This window comes from Diorhabda carinulata, chromosome 6 (genome assembly GCF_026250575.1).
Source record: "Diorhabda carinulata isolate Delta chromosome 6, icDioCari1.1, whole genome shotgun sequence".
NCBI classification, from domain to species: Eukaryota; Metazoa; Arthropoda; class Insecta; order Coleoptera; family Chrysomelidae; genus Diorhabda; species Diorhabda carinulata.
Genome location: NC_079465.1, coordinates 4,208,454 through 4,230,674, shown reverse-complemented (window position 1 = coordinate 4,230,674; position 22,221 = coordinate 4,208,454). Strand labels below are relative to the sequence as shown.

The 22,221-nt window shown below is 33.0% G+C and overlaps 2 protein-coding genes across 5 annotated transcripts in view; both read left to right on the top strand.

The window, feature by feature from the left end:
* Positions 1–9,769, top strand: part of LOC130895504 (torso-like protein) — a 38,666-nt gene extending 28,897 nt beyond the window's left edge. For all 4 annotated transcript variants that reach the window (XM_057802835.1, XM_057802832.1, XM_057802836.1 and 1 more), the window contains 4 exons: positions 306–505; positions 558–855; positions 7,472–7,703; positions 9,385–9,769. In XM_057802835.1, coding sequence (XP_057658818.1) covers positions 306–505; positions 558–855; positions 7,472–7,703; positions 9,385–9,548 — 894 coding nt within the window. In that variant the 3' untranslated portion in view covers positions 9,549–9,769. The remainder of the gene's footprint in view (positions 1–305; positions 506–557; positions 856–7,471; positions 7,704–9,384) is intronic.
* Positions 9,770–11,241: 1,472 nt separating this feature from the next.
* Positions 11,242–20,547, top strand: LOC130895401 (zinc carboxypeptidase-like). Its single transcript, XM_057802652.1, has 7 exons — positions 11,242–11,298; positions 12,708–13,095; positions 14,350–14,519; positions 16,134–16,275; positions 18,586–18,867; positions 18,938–19,022; positions 20,302–20,547. The coding sequence occupies exons 2-7, from the start codon at positions 12,718–12,720 to the stop codon at positions 20,499–20,501; spliced, it is 1,257 nt and encodes a 418-aa protein (XP_057658635.1). The 5' UTR covers positions 11,242–11,298; positions 12,708–12,717; the 3' UTR covers positions 20,502–20,547.
* The last annotated feature ends 1,674 nt before the right edge of the window (positions 20,548–22,221 follow it).

Here is a 22,221-nt window from a genome sequence, read left to right as displayed (position 1 = left end):
GTTTTTGAAGAGGGAAGTTGAGATGAATCTTGAATTTTTTTATGATTGTCATTATAGCATATGTCATTAGAGCAGGATTTTTACCAAAGGCAATCTCTTTGTAACTTTCAGCAATAATCTACCAACATATAACAATCTTTTTTTATATCTCTCATTCGTGATTTTGATTTCCAAGTTCTTCCCCACTGTAGACTTATAAATTACCACGAAATTCATCAATTTAGCATAGTAGCACCTAGTCCTGGAATCATTTTACCTTCTGTTTCTGAATCTTCCCTAAAAATTCATGTTTACTGGTATTATAGGTAGTTTCAAAGAACGAATCAGATTGGATATTCAGAGAACCTACCATAGATATTTTCACAGACGTCGATCGATTTGCCTCGCATCCGGAACGTGTTCCGAAAAGACAAAGACGAGTCTTCGAAGGAGATTTCCACATGGAATTTTGCGACAACGTTGGACAATTAATCCAAGCTTATTTCCGAGATTTCTCGTTCGAAAAGTAAGAAGTGCATTTTTAAAATGTATGAAATCCAAATGAATTATTTGTATAGGTTAGATCAACCATGGAAGGCGTTCACCTCGTCATGGACTGCAGAAACCATCGGCAGAAATTTGGGAATAAATTCAACGTACATAGTTAAAGAACAATGTTATGTGTTAGTGCGATTATCGAGATTTCGCGATGTAGTTAAACTCGATGGAATGCCGGACAATTTATCATTGGCCGACGTTGTAGCTAAAGAAATAGATAAAATTAAAGTAGGCGATGTCGAGAGTGTACTAACTTTTATAAAGCGGTATGGGTCGCATTACATCAACGCGTACGTTACGGGAAATTCCTTGTACCAAGTAAGTATTATTTCAATTTCTTTTTTGAGAAATATTTGCTCAATTGCCATATTAGATTTTGTTTAGTGTTCAAAAAGTAAGAACATATTTTGGTTTGGTTAATTTCAATAATGCCAAGAAGAAAATTTAGTATCGAGGAGTCTTCTTGAGGGTTCGTGGGTACTAAGTACTTGTTATATAATGACATACGAGATATTTCCACAATGTAAGTTTCGTTTCTCTTTCTACCAACGGCAGCGCTGCGATCGCGGTTCCGAATATGCGTGGCAGTTATTTCGACTCAAGCAGAAGAAATGTAAACCATTGTCAGATCGCTACTGCTGACTGTTATTTGTAGTTCTTCTTTGTCAGCATTAATTCGTTTTCTAAATGCAAAAAAAGTTGAATAAAGTGGCAAATCTGCGAGGTTTACGGACAAAATGCTGAATGATAAGAAAATGGATCAGGGCATGAAGGACACCCCAGAAACTAAACGGCAATCAATTGAATGGAGGATGACTTCATCCCGAACAAAAGTTAAGCATAAACAAATTGCGCTCCGTAAATTAGAACAAGCGCCGAGGATTATTGGCAAAAGATGTTTTCTTTTCCACAATAGGCACACGAAAAATTGTGTCATGCTTTGACATGTACCCATTTTCAATTTAATATTTGTACAAAATTTTTTTTCTGTATCTGTACACGTACACGGAATTTACTTTATTGATATACCTCGTATATATATTTTTTGGATATATTACCACTATTTTGATCTCTTTCGAAACGCCTTCGTAACCACGGACATTTATAAATCGGTTGTGTCCAGCGTTGCCGCAATTATTTCTTCTCCGCTTTACTTTCACGAGATGCCTCACTATCTGGTCGTGAAATTAAATTCCACAGCTGTTTTCAATAGATAATACTGCGCGTGCGCTTTTCTATGCCGTCCATTTAAATTAGTTACCTTTTGCATCTTTCTCATAATTTTATTTCTTCGTCTAGTGGGGCCCACGCCCTACAGAAGGCAATTTGTTGTGTGTTGCTTCAAAACATTCTAATGCAAAGTTAGGTTTCGGTGCCCAATTGGAAGAAAAATCAAATTGTCAAGTAATTCCAGCCAATAAATATTAGTAATTTGTTTAACGAGACCAAATCTCGCTAAACATTGCAGTTGTTCGTATCTGAACCAAACAACTTCAATTTATGAAGAAGGTAAGCTGAGGCGACTCGTAAAGAATCTGTGGTCTGATGGTGTCTAGTAAAAAAAGGTCACGGGTCAGTTGACCGACGCCGAGTCTGAGAAACATTTCTTTTTTTTGTATTTAGTCATATATATTTCGTATTAATTCAGGCTTTTTTTTTAATGTTTATTAAAATTATTTCGAATTTGAATTTTTCATTATATTTTGAAAATTACGTACTCAATTTTTTCATTGAACAATTCCATTTGTTAATTATGAAGAATTTTAGTAGGGCTTGGGTGGGACATGGCACAAAAAAACTTGAGGAACACTGGTCTAGGGTCTTAGTATTTACTGATAACTATAAATCTTGATTATCGATTTCCTTCCTTGGGAAGTTTTCAAAGATTCTTTTTAAATCGTTAAATCCCTTATTATATTTTCAGTTTTTTTATAAATAGCCTCATATAATTCCGATTATTTTGAAATTGGTCCAAGTCCTTTTTTGTTTTGTGTCTTATAGGACCTACGCGACCTCTCACCAGTGGGTGCTCTCCATTTATCACAGATTTATCCGAAAATCTATGTAGAGAAGCTGGTACTAACTCATTAATACTGTCAATGGTTTGCCGTTGTCTTCGGACAGGTATCACGTTGAATTTTCAATTTTAGATGTTTTCAAGACTCGAATTTGAGCCCGAGTCGATTTAGAACACAGTTCCATTACACCATAAAGGTTTTTCTTTTGATGTAATTCAACATATAGGTGCAGGATACTAATATATTTCTAATAAAGAATGAAGTTAGACCGCATAAAAGTTAACAATCAAAATCGTTATAACATTTGAAGCCGTACAAGTCTATTCTTAATTTAAAAGGCTTAATCCAAAAGAAACAAATACTTTAACATATATTAAATATCTGCAAAAAATATGATTTTTGCAAATAAAAACGTAAATTACATAGAAATTACAAAACTACTTAAATTAAACTTACTCACGGTTCAAATAATTGTCCAAAATAAAATTTTAATTGCTTTCCGATAAAAATAATAAATATAATAATTTGGGCATAAATGATATTTCAAAACAATCGGCTGTATTATTGAATTATGAAATTTCATGTGTGTTGAGATTTATAAATAAATAAATTGAACCCATTTACTACAAGCCACTTAATATTATCTACATAACCTTTATTTGTTTACGTTCAGATATAAATTGTGATTCAATAAAAGCGTAAGATTCCAATCGTCATTAAAACATGATTTTCTGGAGCAAAGTATTGAAATATTTATTATTATTATACATCCTCCCGGTTTTGCTGGCGTTTTGCGTACCCTTTTGATGAAGTTTTCAATAACGTTATTGAGTACATATTGAGAACAGCGTCTAATTTCGGCTTTCAATGCTCTCATGGTTGCTGATTAATTGGCATTCACCTGTGACTTCAGATAAACCCACAGCCAGAAGTCTGAGAGCGTAGAGAACAATTCTGGTCATCAAATTGGGAAAGGTTGCGACCAGGAGCAAACCCGTGCGACATCATCAATGTTTCACGGGCGGTATGACATGTGGCACTATCCTGATAAGATCAATAGCTTCCAAATGAGGCACAAGAAACTGTGTTATCATAGAACGATAACGTTCGCCAATCACTTCGTTTTCGAGGAAGAACGATTAAATTATTCCTTAAGATCATAATGCATACCATAGAGTGACCTGTTGTGGAAGAATTGCTTTCTAATGAATCATTTGTGGATTTTCTAAGCCTTAAATGCGACAGTTTCGCCTATCAAAGAAGCCATCGAGATGAAAATGGACCTCATCACTAAGAATTATTTTGTTTGCAAAATCGACATGTTGCTCAAGGGTCCATTTGGTGAATTCTATTCGCTATTCATGGTCTACTAGCATAAGTTGTTGATTCGATTGGATTTTTTAGGCATGCAGCTGTAAATCTTGAAAATTCGCTGAAGATTGCCTGTTAAACTGTCAAAGTCTTGTGCCCGATGGCGAATTGGAGTCTCTGGCCTTTCTTTCATACTGTAGCGAACTGCCATTTTGTTCTCAACAACTTCTATGAGCTTATATCGTGTGCTTCACATCACTAACCGTACCAGTACTATGGAATTTTTTCATTATTCATTTCTCGGTTGATAAATTAATCTCTTTATTCCTACCGAACATTAATAATGATTTTTCACAATCAGGACGCGTTGTTCTACAGTATAATGATCCATGTTTACTAACTGACAACTTTCGATCTGTCACGTCATAATCATGTGACATATGACTGTCACATAATATGGCGCAAAATTCAAATCTTGGGCTTTTATTGAAACACACTTTATGAAGAAAATCCACAACGCGGTATTTTGCGCCGTTCCATAACCATGGAATCAAAACAATGGACTTAGAAGGGAGAACCGGCTCCAACGAAGGCAAAGATCGTTCTATCTGCAGGCAAGGTCATAGCGTCGGTTTTTTTGGATGCGCCTGGGATAATTTCAATTGACTATCTTATAAAAGTAAAAACTATCATCGACGAGTATTATGCGAGTTTATTGCAGCCTTTGAGCGAATATATTTTAGTAAATCGGCCAAATTTGACTAAGAACAAAGTGTTTCGTCTAGATAATGCACCAGTTCACACATCCGTTATTGCAATGATCAAAATTAATTAATTAAAGTTTGAATTGCTATCTAATGCATCCTATTTACCAGATTTAGCCCCCTCGGATTATTTTCTATTCAAATACTTGGAAAAATAGTTCCGTGATCAAAGATTTTCCATTAATGAATAGGTAATGTCGGCAGTTGATGGCTATTTTGAGGAGCTGGACGATTCTTATTATAAAACGGGTATGGAATTTATTGAACATCGCTGGGAAGAGAGTGTTTGGAGCTAAAAAATGAATTATTTGATTGAAATAAATAGTGAAAATATTCACCCACACGACTAAGTAACAGTAACCACTTCGGTTTAACTTACTAACGTTTTATTTTCGTATCTTTAGTGGATTTGACATCAGGGATAAAGTCATTTTTGATTTGTATGTAGTCTCGACTTGTACGTGGTGGAGGTATTTTCTAAATACCACTGGGAGTATGACTCACAAGTGAAATGGGGTAGATAAAGGGCCTCGCTGGTGTGACTTCGCCCACGTCTATATGAGGACACGCTACGCTGGTGCAGCTGACTAATTTTATTTTTATTTACTCCTTCATTACCTTACTTATTAATTGTTTAACACGTGAATTTAATTAACTCTTGTAATAAAATATGATTCAGGAAGCGGAGTAAAACGGTTTGATGTAAGAAGAGATTAATTAGAATGTTAAACAATTTTCATATATCCTGTATGTAACGACTATAATAAATATTCAAGTTCATGTTTGTTGGTATTATTCAATGATTACCTAGTTGGGTGAATTCGCTAATACGGTTACTTTATTTATGTAATTATCATCAACTTTTTCTTTCATTTAATAGCTACGCTTTAACCTTGTCAACTATTCAAGGTTTTCATATAACCCCTAAAATAAAGGAAATGTGTCATAACGAAACACTACTGTATAATTTTTTTCCAATGCAACAGAAATATGTAAAGTTTCCGTATTTTTTTTCTGGTGAACAGTTTTCTATTAAAGCCACTTTTGAAGAAATCCTGTAAATGAGGTTATGTAATACAGTGTGAAAAAAGAGTGTGTGGATTTTTCGTACTTATCTAGACTGGACTAGAACTAAAAAACCAGAAACTATACTAAATCTACTAAACTAAAAAGTTTACGAAAACTACCCTGATGGTGTACAGATAATTCGCAGAGAGAAATTAGAATTGTAACCCAAAGATCTTACTGCGGATATACACGACAATTGTGAGACCAATCATAGGGCAGTGATTTGTGGTATCAGAACTAGTCTAGATTACCCCGATGAATAATCTCTCGAAGGTACAAAAACTTGCTTGTATATGTGCCTTTTCTTCACATAGTACTGGAAACTGTAGTGGAAAAAACATCACTTAGAATGTTAGAGACGTCCTTACTTACCAAACGTGTATCGTGCCGAAATTCCAAAAAAGTTTAGTTTTGAAAAAAAATTAACATCAATACTAAGCTGTGGAAGTATGAGAAGTACGAGAAATGTCATCAAATGGTACACGGATGGTTCTAAAGCAACAGGCAGAACTGGAATAGGAGTGTACGGGCCCAGAACCAAAAACTCTGAATGTATGGGCAACACACCAAACAATTTAGCCAACACAAATTTATGCATTGGAAAAATCCATATAATTCAATCTAGATAGGAGCTGCCACATCCCATCCGATATCCAAGCAACTATTAGAGCTCTAAGCTCCAATATCATTAAATCCAAAGTAGTTTGGGAAAGCCTGAACAAATTAGACGAGCTAGACAAGGAAAATAAAGTTGATTCCGGAACACACTTGAGTGAAGGGAAACGAAATACTCGCTTAAGTAGGGACAGACAAACTCTTCGTAGCATCCGAACTCTTCTGTGGTATCAGCTACATAACAATAGAAAAAGCATTGGAAAATAATATAGATAGGAGTTAAACCAATTACGGGGATAACCTACAGGTGTTGAGACAGGCAAATACTTTTCTGGGAAACTGTAACTAGAAAAGATCTGCTGAATGTATGAGCCCAACCTTCGAATACTAATAGAAGTCCTATCGGGGCACCGTCACTTCAATGGAAACATTCTCTCGAAATACTACAGAACTCCAAAGCGATACAACTGGAAGCGTATGAAATAGAAGACGAATATCTCTGGAAGCTACTGTATTCCCAGTATCGCAGCAAGAATGGGGGACACAAAATCATTGGTTTCTAAAGTTTTCATAGACCACTTTCAAAATTTTGCTGTATCTGGTGGACTCTTTGTACCTCCATTACTTTCAATTTCCAAATCTCGAAAAAACTTGCATTGCGTTGGGTATGAGTTTCAACGAGGAATTAACAGTTTTCGATAAAAAACGGTTAGAATTGATTGCTTAAATCATCCTCTTATATCACTATTTACGATTGTGGACCCCCACTTTTTGTTCTGCCCAACGTAAACCCCCGTCGAGTGTCCCGTTTAACCCTGGTGGTCATAAAACGTGACAACACTGTAAGGTTCTTGTAATAATAAACACGTTACTTTTAGATAGCTTGAAAAATTCATAATTGCTATAATTAATTGAATAAATCAAAAATAATCCTACCAAATGTTGGTTTCGATTCAGAATAAATGTTAAGTTGACTTCCGTTTAAGTCGTTGATTGAAAACCGTTGTATTTAGTTCTTTGTTCATAATACTTTACTGTTTCAGATTAATATTTCAACCGTGACGGTCGTGTACCTCTTTTTTTATCATAGCTGTATATTTTTTTTTATTATCCTGCTTCATATAGAAAGTTTATTCACATTCACATTGTGTTTTCCAGGTGTTTGTATTCAACAAAACAAACTACGTACACATGAAAGACCGGTTGAAGAAACAAGGGATAGCGCAAATTAGCAATTTAGAATTAGGTCATTATTTCAGTCCATGGTATGCTGATTATATGGGCGCAATCAAAGTGGCCAGCGGAAATCGTTCAGTGGCTAATTGGTCGACGTATAAATTAAGATACAATTATTCTATTTTCAGTTATCCATCGTTGTTAAAAATCCATGGTGAGTAGTTGGAAATTTAAACATTTCACTGTATAGTTCGCAATGTTCGTAATTAATAATTTATGTTTGATCCATTATGGATACATCAATACATACCTTACCTCTATCCCTATATCCCTACATTTCTCCATGCGAAGGCTTTTTCTGTCAGTACCTTCAGGACACGCATAATACGAGTCGCTGTTTCTTTCGCCGTTTTAACAAATTCCAATCTTGTTTCTCTTAATTTGATCTTAAGAAAGAGGTAGAAGATCCAATCGCATTTGAAGTGTCAAAATACAAATATTTTTGCGAGGATTTTAGCCACCAGCTTTGGATACACACTTCCATGTAAAATTTGCTGCACGCATTCTTCGTCAATTCTTACAGATTCAGCAATCGCACGAATACTTTACCGACGTTCAGATCAACTAAGATTACCGACTTTTTCATCCGTTATTGACATGCGACCTGATCGTGAATCATCTTCAACATCTTCTCGGCCTTCTTGAAAACAATTATAAGTTTCAGCTGCATTATTTCCAAGTTTTATGTGGAAACCAAAAAAAAAAACAGATCTTATACGCGAAGGCCACGGCTACACTGGTTTGTCTTCAGACGCGGTAGAATTCGAAAGAGTAGGCTTCAGACAAAACTTCAGGCTTAGACATAAATATAACTGAAATGAATTTATAATTGATGAGCTAATTGCTTAACTCGAACTAGGAGTTAAAAAACAATGTTACTTTGTCTAAAATCTGATTCCTATTATTATTTTGGATTTGCAAAATTTGGGTAATGATAGGGGTATGACCGATAGTGCAAGACAAACGAGGGGCGTCCAAAGGATCCCAAAACCTGCCCAGGACCCCGAAATGGCCTGGACGGGCCCTTATTTTGTCTGTCTTTGTCTAACTTTGTCTAACTAGTTAATTATTAGTCACACCTCGTACATAACACTATAATTATTTTACTTACCAGCGAATATAAAGAATTAATTTACCACAAATTTACTAAGATTTACTTTGATTTGAAGTGTAGATAGGTAGAGGTAGAATTCGAATACATTCCGAAATTTTATTGAATTTTTTTAATTAAACGGAATTAAAAGGAATATTTAAACTGTTTGAAGAAAAACGTAACAATCCAAATGGCATGTTACAAATCTACGACGCAATATAGCGGCTTTACTGAAATGTTTAAACTACCTACAAAATTTTCAATATATAAACAATCCAAAACTATTTTTTTCTCAAACCATGCAAGTACCCTATTGAATACATTTAAGACTTATCTAAGACTTTTGAAGAAATAATTTTCATATTTTCACACAATACCAAATAGTTGTTCATTATGATGCAATATTTAATTGAAATGAGACATTTGACATTGGAATGTTACTTCTAACTAATATAATATTATCCAAAGAAGTCGCATTCTCAGCCAGTGAGTAAACAGATAATGACTATCATTAATGGACTTTTATTTTATTTCGAATTTTAAAATTTAGTGTATATTGTAATAACAAAATTACTAAAACGTTAAAGACGTTTCTGATACTCAATATTATACATTGTCATGCAACATTGTAATTTTAAATTATTAAAAAACAAACAAGGATGAGTTAAACTCAAACTCTTACAGTTTTATAATCTGCTTGCGTCTAATTCAAATTGGTTCTTCTTTACAAATATCTTTTCAGGTGATCCAAGATTGCTCAGCAGACTGAATTCAATGTTAGGTAATGAAGCGATACTGGAAATGCAATTGAAGACTTTAGCTCCCGCTTTTAAAGATCCAGTAAAACGACTTTGGTTCGAAGAAGTGTTAGATAACTTCGTAAAATTGTGGGAGAGCAACTTGTAGTATAAAGGTTCAAGTTCCAAGTACTGTTAAGAGTCTACGAAAGTTTTTTTTTGGTTATTAGATCCTGTGTTCCACTCAAAGATGTAGAAACGTTCTGATTTGGCAAAAAATTAGTAGTTTCTGGAAAACTGGTATTTATCTGTGATCATAGTGGATGTCTATTTTTATTTATCTATAAAAAAAGTGTACAAAGAATACTTAATAAACTTTATAATTTATTATTTTGTTGTTTTTTTCAACCTACATATACAGGGCGAGAAAGAGGAACTATACATAATTCTATCATATAGTGGCTACTAAAAAGTGGCAACTTAAGTTTAGAGATATGGCAAAACTGATGTGAATATGTCAAATTTTTTAATGGTGAACATTCATCTTAGTCAAAAAATTTTCTTCGATGATTTTCTATGAGTTTCGACGTGGATTAAACCAAAATTACTGTGCCGATCAGCTCTCTTCGACTTTTGGCGATGAAGCACCATCTCGAGCCACTGCGTTTCGCTGGTTTTCCAAAGTTAATCGTGATCGCGCTTCGCTACATGGTGAATTTCTTGAAGTTCTATATACTTGTGTGAAGTAGGAAATTCATAAAAATCAAATATAGAAACAGACTGACCGATAAACATTCGGACAACTGCATCAGGTTGGCTCCAAACTTCAAGAAAATACTTGATGACCAAAAATAGTTCCACTCCTCTCATTGAAATGAACATTTAAACTTTTTTTGTTACACTTCCTATATATTTTGATTAATACTAGAAATAAATATTCGTTTGTAATAAATTTCATTTTGTGGTTCATTTTTTTAGCCCAATATTCCTAGGTAGCTCACTAAAAGGTTTGTAAAAGCTAGGATGGCTCAATAATTGAAAAATTTGGCGACCACTAGTTTAAACGTTTCAAAACAGTTTTCGTAATGCCGAAACTAATGAATTAAACGTTTTGTTTGTATCCTTCCTTCAAGAAAACGAAACTAGCGAGGTGATTTGTATTGTATTATCAAATACCCATAAAAGTGAGCTTGATATTGGGACCCATATAAAAAAGGATAAACCCAAACGAATGCGGGGACCTCTGGTTTACAAAATGTTGTGGTAACCAACCAAAAGGATTACTTGTGGACGGACTAAAGTTGAGGCAATTGTAAATAATATAATTGCCTGAACTCTGCGCGCTTTCCGATGAGCTGGACTAAATTTTGGACCAATCGCAGGTGTTTAAGGATCAGGTTATTTTTCAGCAGTCTTCGTCTTACTGTCCACTGACAAAAGTCACTCTTCGCACCCCACGTTGCACTTGGAAGGCATTAAGGTGATGCCTATGAAAGGATCCGGTCTCTTCATAAAGCAATTCTCCAGCAACAGCTCGATGGCCAAGTCCTTTTTCGATTAAAGCAATAACAGGGGGCGGTTTTTTTGTGGTGTATTCATTAAGCTAACACTCATATTAAAGCACATTAAATTGTCTTTAAAACAGCATATTACTTATTTTTTTGATTTGATGAATAATTTTCAAAATATATTTAGATAAAGTCAAAAGTTTACAGCGGGATGATTTTTATGCACGCAAATGTTATTTCATGAAACGCAGCTCATAAAAAATGGAATTCCGATATGATATGAATGAATGTAATCGCAACCAACGATTCTGTTACATGGTAATCTCTTTATCTTTTAAAATCCACTTATAGATTATTTATGAAAAATGATGAAATTTATCACATTTTAAGAAGATTTCAGAGCTGTTTCACGTAAGTTTTAATTGGATAAAATCATTATATAATTTCATATTTAGCAGAATTCAAACACCATGGACTAACACATAAAAATTAGATTAATATCTACATCAAATATGGGGTATATTGTGGCAAAAAGTAATAAGAAACGTTCAAACTGGTCCCCCAATCGAAAATATGAATAGTTTCAATCCAAATAAAATTGGAATTTCGTGGTTCTCCGATATGTAGACTGTTATCATAATTTTTTTTATTTTTAGATATCTACAATAATTTATCCATTTACCATTTTTCTATTTTTCTAAATATTTCATATAAAAATTAAATTTCATTAATAAAATTCTTTCTCATATTTATTTATTATTCTAGCTCTACTGTAATTGACCCAACTATTAATTTCTTAGTACCCACGAATCACATTTTTTTCTAATTATATTCAATTCTTTGCCGCGCCGTCCCCAAAAACGAATATTTTATAGTTTTCTATCAAACTCACCTTTCAAATTTTCATTACATTACTCAAAAAAAAATATCAATAACAAATACATTTTATTTTAAATTCTCTATGATTATAAAGAGTGTTTCGAAACTTGATACAAAAAAATCGGTATTGAGTAGCTGACAGGAAAATAATGCTGTGACTTAAAAAAAATGTTTTCATACCACCCGCAGGTTTTGAAAAGATTGACAGCAAACTGACATGAACAAATTAAATCGCTTGCAATTTTCAATTGAATATGAAGTAATAGCTAATTTGACAGTAGCTTTCTAGATGAAAAATAAGTTTTTTCTTATACCAGTAATATTATCTTCGATAATATTTATTACAAATGTTTATTCATTTATTAATTACTTCCCCAAGAAATGTTTGATTGTGTTTTAATACCTTCTGTAAGTATTTTCAATAAAAATGTAAAAATCTACATATCTTCTAAACAAAAAGTAACTTTTCGTTAAAAAATCGATTGAAAAATTCATTTTTTAGGTTGTACAGGTTGCCCTTGTAAAAGTTACGGATTGTTAACCATTGGGCATGAGCCGCCCCTGTCTTTTAAATAGTAGTGGAGAATAATTTATTTCGTCAAACACACTACATGGACATACGTAATCATCCATTGAAAATTCATAATATTCGAATGTATAATTTAGAAAATATATTTAAATATAAGTTCTAATTTCGAATCTTTAAACGCCTATAACTCAGAAACGAGGGGTCATATGAGAAAAATATTTTGTCACGGCATTATTTTCATATCATCTACTCACTACCGAATTTTTTGCATCAAGTCCTGGAACACCTTGTATATTATCGTTATATTCAGAAAATAAAAATAATGCAGGTGAGTGTTTTATATTGATTTTTATTCTTTTGGGGAAAAAATAAAAAAGTTGTACGGCAGTTTCTGAAATTGTTGATTTTTTAGGAAATAAACGATGAACTTTTCACTAATTCTTCTTTTGGGATTGTTATCTCACCTTGCTATTGGAATAGTGACATACGATGATCACGCCTTGTATCGAATTGTTCCAAAAAACTCTGAATCTGTAGATATCCTCAGATTATTGCAAAAGTCGGAATCAGAAAAATATGATTTCTGGACCTTTCCCAGAGCTGCTGGTATGCCCGTTGATATCTTGGTATCACCTCAACAAAAAAGTTTCATCGAAAAATTAATCAATGAAAATAAAATGGATTATGAAATTTTGATAGAAAATATTCAAGAAAATATTGATGAAGAAGCAAGATTCAACAAAAATAATTTAGATGATGTGGCTGATATATCTTGGGAGATCTATAATGATCTAGATACGGTACATATGCAAATTTTTTATCCTGTATATTAAATATCATTATAATCACAATGAATATCATAATCAATATACCGAACAATAGAAATTTCATTGTCTATCACAATAAAATATAAGTACCACTTTTAAATGTAGGTTAAAATATCCATAATTTGACAAATATTATGTAAAAAATTGTCCATGTCCATTGATTTCAACAGCTAAAGCACACAAATAAATAAACTGAAACCTTTGACTACCAAGGTCGACTCTGACTTTAGTCAAAAATCGATCTTTTCATAAAAATAATCGACTTGTTAGAATCGAATTGAACCTGTCTCGAGCCGATTAAAATCGATTCTTATTCGATGGCTTCGACTTTTTTTAAACAACACTGAACATACCATTCTAACCTCTGATCGTTGGTTGGATCATATTATCGATGTTATCTTTGGCATCAATTTTATATAAATATTTGATGAATAATTTAAATATAATTTCCACATTCCACAAATATCTTTTAATTAACCATGACTTATATAACTATTTTGTTTTTAAAAACTCGACTTGAGAATCGAAAACTTGACTTTTAGCAATGATTAATCGACTTTGAGAATTGAAAAATTTCAAATCGATTTTTTTCGCGCGGTTTCCCACCTTAGTGACTAAGTACATACCTTGTAGCCTGATGTCTACGAATATTTAAAACACTTTAAAACTGTAACAAAGTTAGGTACATTCTTCTTCTTTTCTTTATAAATTGACCTTTGTCTAGTTACTTATACATTTATCGAGTATTATTGACCGTTTAGGATTAATATTGAAGATAGAACAATGATTGTACAAAAGTTTGAGTGAGTTTAATTTTTATGGCACCATATTTTTCCATTGCATTGTGTGAGGTCAGTATTGCGCAATATTTTTTAGTCTGTGTTTCGTCTTGACGAGGAGTACACGAACGCGTGCATAATAGCGGGAAAAGATAATGAAAAACTTAAGAAAATAGAGTTTATCGTCGAATGTACCGCAAGGAGCTTAAGAAACATCTCCAGTCGATGAAATCCGGATCTAGTACAGACGACATATACCAATTTAATTAATCGTTTGGATTCTAAGCGCCTTTAAATCTTATTGTACGATAAAATATTTTGTACAATGCTGTTGTAGGGTCTAGGGGCCGCCTTATAAACTTAAATTTGTTAATTAAATAAATCAAAACTCCATACTGTGTTAAATATTATACGAATAGTAGGTATTAATAATAAATGTTGTTTTTAGATCAATAATTGGCTTCAAAAATTAGCGCAGCGATATCCAGACATCGTTACTTTGTTAGAGGGAGGCAAATCATACGAAAACCGAACAATATTGGGAGTTAAAGTTTCTTATGGATCACAAAATAAAAATAGAGGTGTATGGATAGATTCGAATATTCATGCTAGAGAATGGTTAGTTTTTGAAACAGTTTCCAATTAAGGGTAAACCTACGTCTAACAGGAAATAGATTTCAAATCGGAACGGGTTTCGTAGTAATATCCCTGTCTCTAAAAATGTCTCAATCCCAAGAATAAATTAATAAGAATAATTATGGAAAAAACATTATAGGAAGAATCCTTGGCGAAAATACAAATCTATTTGAGTAAAATTATTATTGTAATTATGGAGGGTCAGGGAGAGATTAAGATTTATAAAGCCCGGGGCTAAAATAATGACGGGGCCCTCTTAAGGAATTCGGAAACCCGAAAAAATTCACAAAATAATATCAATACGTTAGATTTGTGGTATCAACACATCAAAAAATACAGAATGTTTTCCAAATGATTGAGCCCTCTTGGACCTGGGGCCCCGGGCCATAGCTCCCCCAAACCCCTAGCTTAATCCGGCCCTGTGGCGGAGAGCAATTTGGGTAAATGAAAACTTACCGTCACATTAGCATCAAGGAAAATTTTAAAGGAAGTGAGAAAATACGAAATAATATAATTCGCATATTTTCTCATAATAATATTTTTAGGTTATATCGGTACATTCGTTCATACCCTTTATCTACACCAACGCTATTCTGGAAGATCTTCGAACTGTTATTTATCGTATACAACTAGATAATTGTGCAATAAGAAATACTTGTCCTCTCTACCCTCGATAATATTGAAAAAAAAGTAAAAAAGTGTCCAGTTGTATACGATGAATAATAATTCAAAAACCTTCCAAAAAAGCCCTGATGTACACGAAAGGTATGGTATGAATGAAGTAATTGTAGCTGAATTGAAGTATACAGAGTAAAAAATGTTAATATCACTTTCAATAACTTGTGGTTGTACAAAAGCGTAAATAATATTTGGCGCTACCTTTCAAATTTACGTGGCGCCACCCTTATTTAGTTTATTTCGAAATACACTTTTTTATACACTGCAAGAAGGGCATGTTTCAATTAATCTACAATTGCTACAATCACAACATACCCTTTATCTACACCAGTGCCATTCGGAACGGTTTTTTTTAACTGTGATTTATTGTATATAACTGAACACTTTTTTATCATAAGAGATACTTCTGTCTTTCTCTACCCTCCATAAAACATAGATTCTCTACCATTCATAATTGTAATTTTAAGCTGTTACTCTTCTTTTCTTTGAAATTTGGCCTTTTTCTATATATTTAAAGAACTTAATAAAATTTAGAATAACGTTAAAATCTTGAATATAAAGTTATAAATTCTTATTTCTGTTTATTGTATATAACTGAACACTTTTTTATCATAAGAGATACTTCTCTCTTTCTCTACTTTCCATAAAACATAGATTCTTTACCATTCATAATTGTAATTTTAAGCTGTAGAGGTTATTCTTCTTTTCTTTGAAATTTGGCCTTTTTCTATATGTTTAAAGAACTTAATAAAATTTAGAATTACTTTAAAATCTTAAATATAAAGTTATAAATTCTTGTTTTTGTTAAGTCTTCGATTTCTGAAATAAATAGTTGAAATCCCGATGTTTATAATCTCTTAGTGCTTGCAAGGGGTATCATAGTTATGTTGAATGTATCTAATTCATCGTTATTTACAGGATTTCAAGTGCTACAAATACTTTTCTGTTGAATGCCATTTTAACTAGCGATGATCCAGTTGTTCGACAAATTGCAGAAAGTCACGATTGGTATATCTTTCCCGTAATCAATCCCGATGGATTTGTATATTCTTACACCACGGTAGGTTACCACTGATATTTTCATTTATAATTTAGAAAAGTAGTATACTATAATCAATTGAGAAACGCCAAATATAAAACATTTGCCAACAACTATCGAATTATTTCAATAAATATGATATTAGTATTGACATTGGGCAGACATCTCAGTATTTACAAAATAGACTAGAAGGTAATCAATTCGATGAAAAAAAAATGAAACTGCGTTAACGTACCACGAAATATCAAAAAAATGACATTATTTCAATTATAAAGATTAAAAAATCCTTGAAATATAATCTAATACACAAAAAATAGAATTTTTTGAATTGGTTCACATTCATAAGAACGAAAAAGCGATCAATGATAAAAGAGACCTAAATTCTCTTAAAAAACTAATTTTAAATCAGGAGAAACCTAAATAAACACATAATTAAATCAAAAGGTGTAAGAAACAAGAAATCAAAGTAATAATTTTAATTAACCTTAAATAATTATGCTGAAACTATCTGACCCAATGACTCCTCGCGGTTTTTCGCGATTTCCAGCAAAACGGTTAGTTATATCATAAAAATACCTTAGATAAAAATTATAGATCATAAAATTATCTACAAAAAACTTATTTAAACTTTTTTTCCTACGAGCCACCATTTCTGAGATATAATGATTAAAAAAGTTGTAATCGTCATAATATGCTTGAGTACGCCGCATATATAAATCTCTAGAGTCGTAATATCTGTTAAAATATTTTTCTATTGGTCATTGTAACTAACTTAGACTTAAAATATAAAACATACATAAGTTATAACTATGAGAATATCAGATAAAATGATACCCTTAATCTGGAGTTTACTTAACAAACTAAAAAAATATGAGGAACGAGGATCAACTGCAAAACTTTGTAGATAATCAATATTTTCATATGGTTTCCATTGCTAAAGAGTTCTTAAGAGCTGAGCGTATGGGGGATTGATTAGAAAGCTCATTGAAACTGTGTCAGAGAAATTCTTCCTTATTTTCACGCGTCTGGACATTTACTTACTGCTAATAATAATAAATAAACTCCTGGTTACTACTGCTTCTAAATGTTACTTTGTTTTTTGTCATTAACCCTGTCAAAATAGTTACGAGTTGTGACACGTGGGGTGTAGCAAACCACAAATTGATTCGGTCAGCGACACCTTCCTGACATCAATTTTGGAAAAATTTTAGTGCTTTTCTGGGCCCTCTTAGTAGGTAATATTGAAATCTTTGTATAAAATTATTATTTTTTGATTTTGCACGAAAGTGGATTCTTTTAGAGCAAAGAATGAGATGCAATAGATGACTGCATGCTCGAGGCATAAAAACACGGAACTCGCTTCACAAACATATCTAGTTTTTCTGTCACGTGAACGTGGACATTCAGATCATCTTCCCTATTGATTAGGCCTTGTCTTTTTGGTAGGTGGCTCCGGATTTTCACCCAAAATTTTTCTGATATTGCCGCGTAAATCGAGAGCAAGCCTGGGCTAAGACACTTGGCAGGTGGATAATAATATTTTCGGACCTGGTTCTTACGTTTCTTACGTTATATTCCATTTTTTCCATAAAAATTATGGATATCAATCGGTTCTGTGACATTTTGTTGTTGTTTGTCGACCTCCTGCATTTCTGGGTTTTCTTCTTCGGCATCCTAAGTCAGGATAATCACACACGCTGATTTTGTCTATTTCGTCGTTTTCCTCGGAATCATCCCTATCAAGGAAGTTTTCGTCATTTTCTGCATCTTGCCATAGTCTTTGGAGACGTCTCTGCTCTTCTTCGTAATCTCCCATGAATACACGAGCTAATACAAGCGATAATTCACAAATAATAATCATAGTTGACAAAAATAAAGAATCTACCTGTAGAAACGATGTCACAAAAACAAAACAAATCTGCTCAAAAAAATTCCGAGTTTAGACAGACTGGAACTTTGCTTTCAACAACCACGTGTAGAGGAATACTCAGTTTGAAGGTAGTGAGGCGCTAGCGTCATTTGGCGGTCAATTTGAATACTTTTTCTGCATTCTTCGAGCGCTTGGGTTTGTTATACCTCACCTGTCTAATGCCAGGTTAAATAATATAACTAGAGTTTTGTCCGTCCATCTGTAGCAGCGAAATCTCCTCACAGGAGCATCTAGGGACTCGGATTTTTTGCATTTAATCCCTGTAGATGTGCCGAAATTAAAGAAATTTTGGGCATCATCAGGAGAAAATTCCAAATGATCTCAAATGACAATTACTGTTTTTATTATTTTATATACTTGTTAGATTTTTAGATTGAATCTTTTTAAATTTATTGTTTAAGGATCGACTTTGGCGTAAAAATAGATCATTACCGTACGGGGTGGATTTGAATCGTAATTGGGATTATAAATGGAATGGAGATGCATGCACCGACATTTCAAAACAATCCGATGTTTACTGTGGTACTGCCGCATTTTCTGAAATAGAAACATCATCACTTGCAAATTTCATTTCTACAATAGCTGAAGATTTGGTATTGCTCTTGACTTTCCATTCATACTCACAATTTATGATTATTCCATATGGTGATAGTGAAAGACATGTAGATAATTACAACGTAACCGTAAGTAGTTTTCTTTTATAATATGTAGATATTATCAGCCCTTTTTGTGAATATTCTTACATGTTGTCAGTATGCAGCGGCGGTCAAAGCAGCGGAATCATTAGCTCAAAGATATGGAACCCAATATAGTATTGGAACAGCTCCTGAACTTCTTTGTAAGTACAGACATTATAGATCTATTGTTTATGTCATTGTTTAGTCTAATTGCTTTGTTCATATTCTATTTTAAATAGCTTTTAATAGAAAAATGAGAAATTTTTAATCGCCATGAAATGATTTTATGATTTGCAACGCTACCTCCCGCACCATGTGGAATAGATGCCGACAGCATCGTATAGGAACCTCTGTGGGTGACAATGTAATTCATGGGAACTTCCGATACAAAAATAATAATCAAAATAACAGAGTGAAAAAGAGGAACTGTCTCCAAACAAGGTGCACACTGTTTCATCCACATGCAAAGTCATAGACTAGAGTATTTGGGATGAACGAAAAAAAAAACTATCATCGTCGAGTATTATTAACTTATTACAACATTTGAGCAAAGATATCAAGCAAACACAACCTCATTTGGTTCGGCAAGGGTGTAGTTTCGTCAAGACAACGCAACAATCCATTAATCCGGTATAACAATGGACAAAATTAACACCTCAAGATCATTGTTAATTCCCAAACTTCGAAAAATGGCATAGTGATAGAAGATTTTCCATAATGAAGAAATAATATCAGCAACAAAGGCTATTTCGAGGAGCAAAGTAGTTCTCATTATAAAAATGATAGTTCTTAGTTCAAAGTTGTGGCCAACCAGGAAGCCGTTGACAACATAGGCCTTTGAGAAGCCAATCAGGTTCTTAGACTTGAACCCTTTGATGTCATTAGGCAAGTTGTGAGGTTTGCCCAAGTGTTAATACCGCGCTCGAATGAGTGTAGGGCACTCGCAGATAACGTGATCTGCGGTTTCGGCCTCCTCCATGCACCAACGACACTTCGGATCGTCCGTGATGCCCATGGAGTAGAGATGGCGTCTTAGATGGCAGTGTCCGATGAGAAGTCTGGTCACTAGTAGGATTTTGCGCCTGTTTAATTGTCTCTATCCATCTCTGCCGGGCCCAACTTGCGAGTAGACCGTTCAGACGCGATTGCAACGCTTTAAGCCACACCAAGAATGGGTTCTGGACCATCGATAGGTTCAACGATCCCAGTCTGGCGAGTGAGTACGCTTTATCGTTGCCTTTGTGACCGGGCACTCAAAAGCTGGATCTTGCAGCCATCATTAACCAGATTCTGTTTGCACACGTGTTAAGGTCATTATCATAAAATTATATTACATTGAAAGTCAAGGGGATATTTTAATAATAATTAATGTTGATGTTGATGAGTGTTTATGTAGAAATCACATCTTGTAGTTTCTATTTTTGAGGAGATTTTTTCTAGATCAAGCTTTTGGTATAAGTATGGATTGGGCTAAAGCGCAGTATCAAATTCCATATGTTTATACCTACGAACTTCGAGACAAAGGAAAATACGGTTTTCTACTACCAACAGATCAAATTATACCCACCGGTTTGGAAACTTTAGACTCCATTATCACACTTCTACAAGAAGCCGATAAACAACTTTCTTCTAATTATTGATTGTCTTATAAAAGCTGAATAATAAAGATGAAATTATAATGAAAAACTTTTCATGATTAGAAAACCTAAAATTAATATTAGAGTTACAGATTTCCCTAATTCTTCAATGCCTTCTTCAACCCTCAACATGGAAAGGGACAATTTTGAGTCCCAGAGTTCGTTTCGGGGACTACGGGACTCGTAATTTTAAAAAGGGAGACATCTTGTTAAGTTTTTTAAGGGATGATAGTACAAAATGCTATTTGAGGAAAGAAACACGTGGGAATTATATATTTCGACAGCAGAAAACTGTTTTTGGAAACTACATTCACAAGAAATACAAATAAACAACTTAAATTATTGAATGAATCAAATTAATTCATAATTTATCTCGCAATATCCTTAATATATGGAAATTCACATGTTTACAAAAAATATTTTTTTACGTATTAATTCTTCCTGCATTTTAATAATTTTGCTTTGTTTGGATTTCTGTGGATATAACTTGGATAACAACTTTTAGAGGAAAAATCAGTGACCAATTTTAGGTGGTCATTTCAAATCCTGAAACTTTGCACAATAAATCTTCTAACCCTACTTCTAGCAGCCCTCTCTGGCCCTAAAAGTTTAAGGAGTATAACAATTAAGACTTATTTTAATTGAATTATCAGTCCTAAAATTTTAGGAATTTTTGCCAGAACATTTACACCTCTCCTAATTGTTAACAGACCGTCATAAATATTTATAAAAAAAAATCATTTTTATCATTTCAACAGTCTTGAAAATTTAACAGAAGATATAAAATATATAAACAATAAATAATTCACAATGCCAAGACGTAATTCCATCACCAACAATTAGCCAGAACGAAAAATGTTTCGATGTGAATGCAAGAAAGATAGAAATATGAAAAATTGTAGATTAGAGGGATCTTAATAGATATAAATTTAAAATTATATATAATGCCATATATTTCTCTTAATCTTGTTGAAACATTATTTTAGAAAGATTTTTCTATACCTTTGACATAAATATTCTCTAGGTAATTATCAAGAATACTATGGAAAATATTGAAATACTTTTCTTCTAGGAGAGACAATCTGTAGAAGGTTCATTGCTCTTACCTGTATCTGACACGTAGTTTTCTCTATTATCTTCCTTACATTTTGGAGTTCTTAACAGAGGTATAAGCAAAAAGTAGGAATCTTCAACAGTTTGAAGTGTCGCATACGATCAGAGATCAACTATATTTAGATTGATCACTATGTTCTTGGTTTTAACAAAATTGACGTTGAGTCAAACTGTTCATACTTACTACTTTACTACCAAAAAACTTTCAAATTTATGTTTTTGTTCGTAATATTTCTCAAAATGGCACATTTTCAAGATATAGTACCACAAAAAATCATATTTTGAAAACTATTGTGAAAATAATAATATTATTGGAAATTTATTAGTTGTAATCTTGTTAGAAGAAAAATATTAAAGTTATTGTAAGAGCACAAATCGGATTTTGGAAGAAATATGATGATCCTTCAATTTTAATAATGATCTAATCTATTATTTATTAATAACATGAAAATACAACTTGTAGAAAATATATATTTTTAAATAAAATATAGCATACAAACATAACCAATTAAGATGATGATTAGGAGCCTAATTTAAAAAAAAAATTATCATTTGTACTTCATAACAAATCCATTGCAGTTAATTTAGTGTTGTTTATAGCCGGCAATAA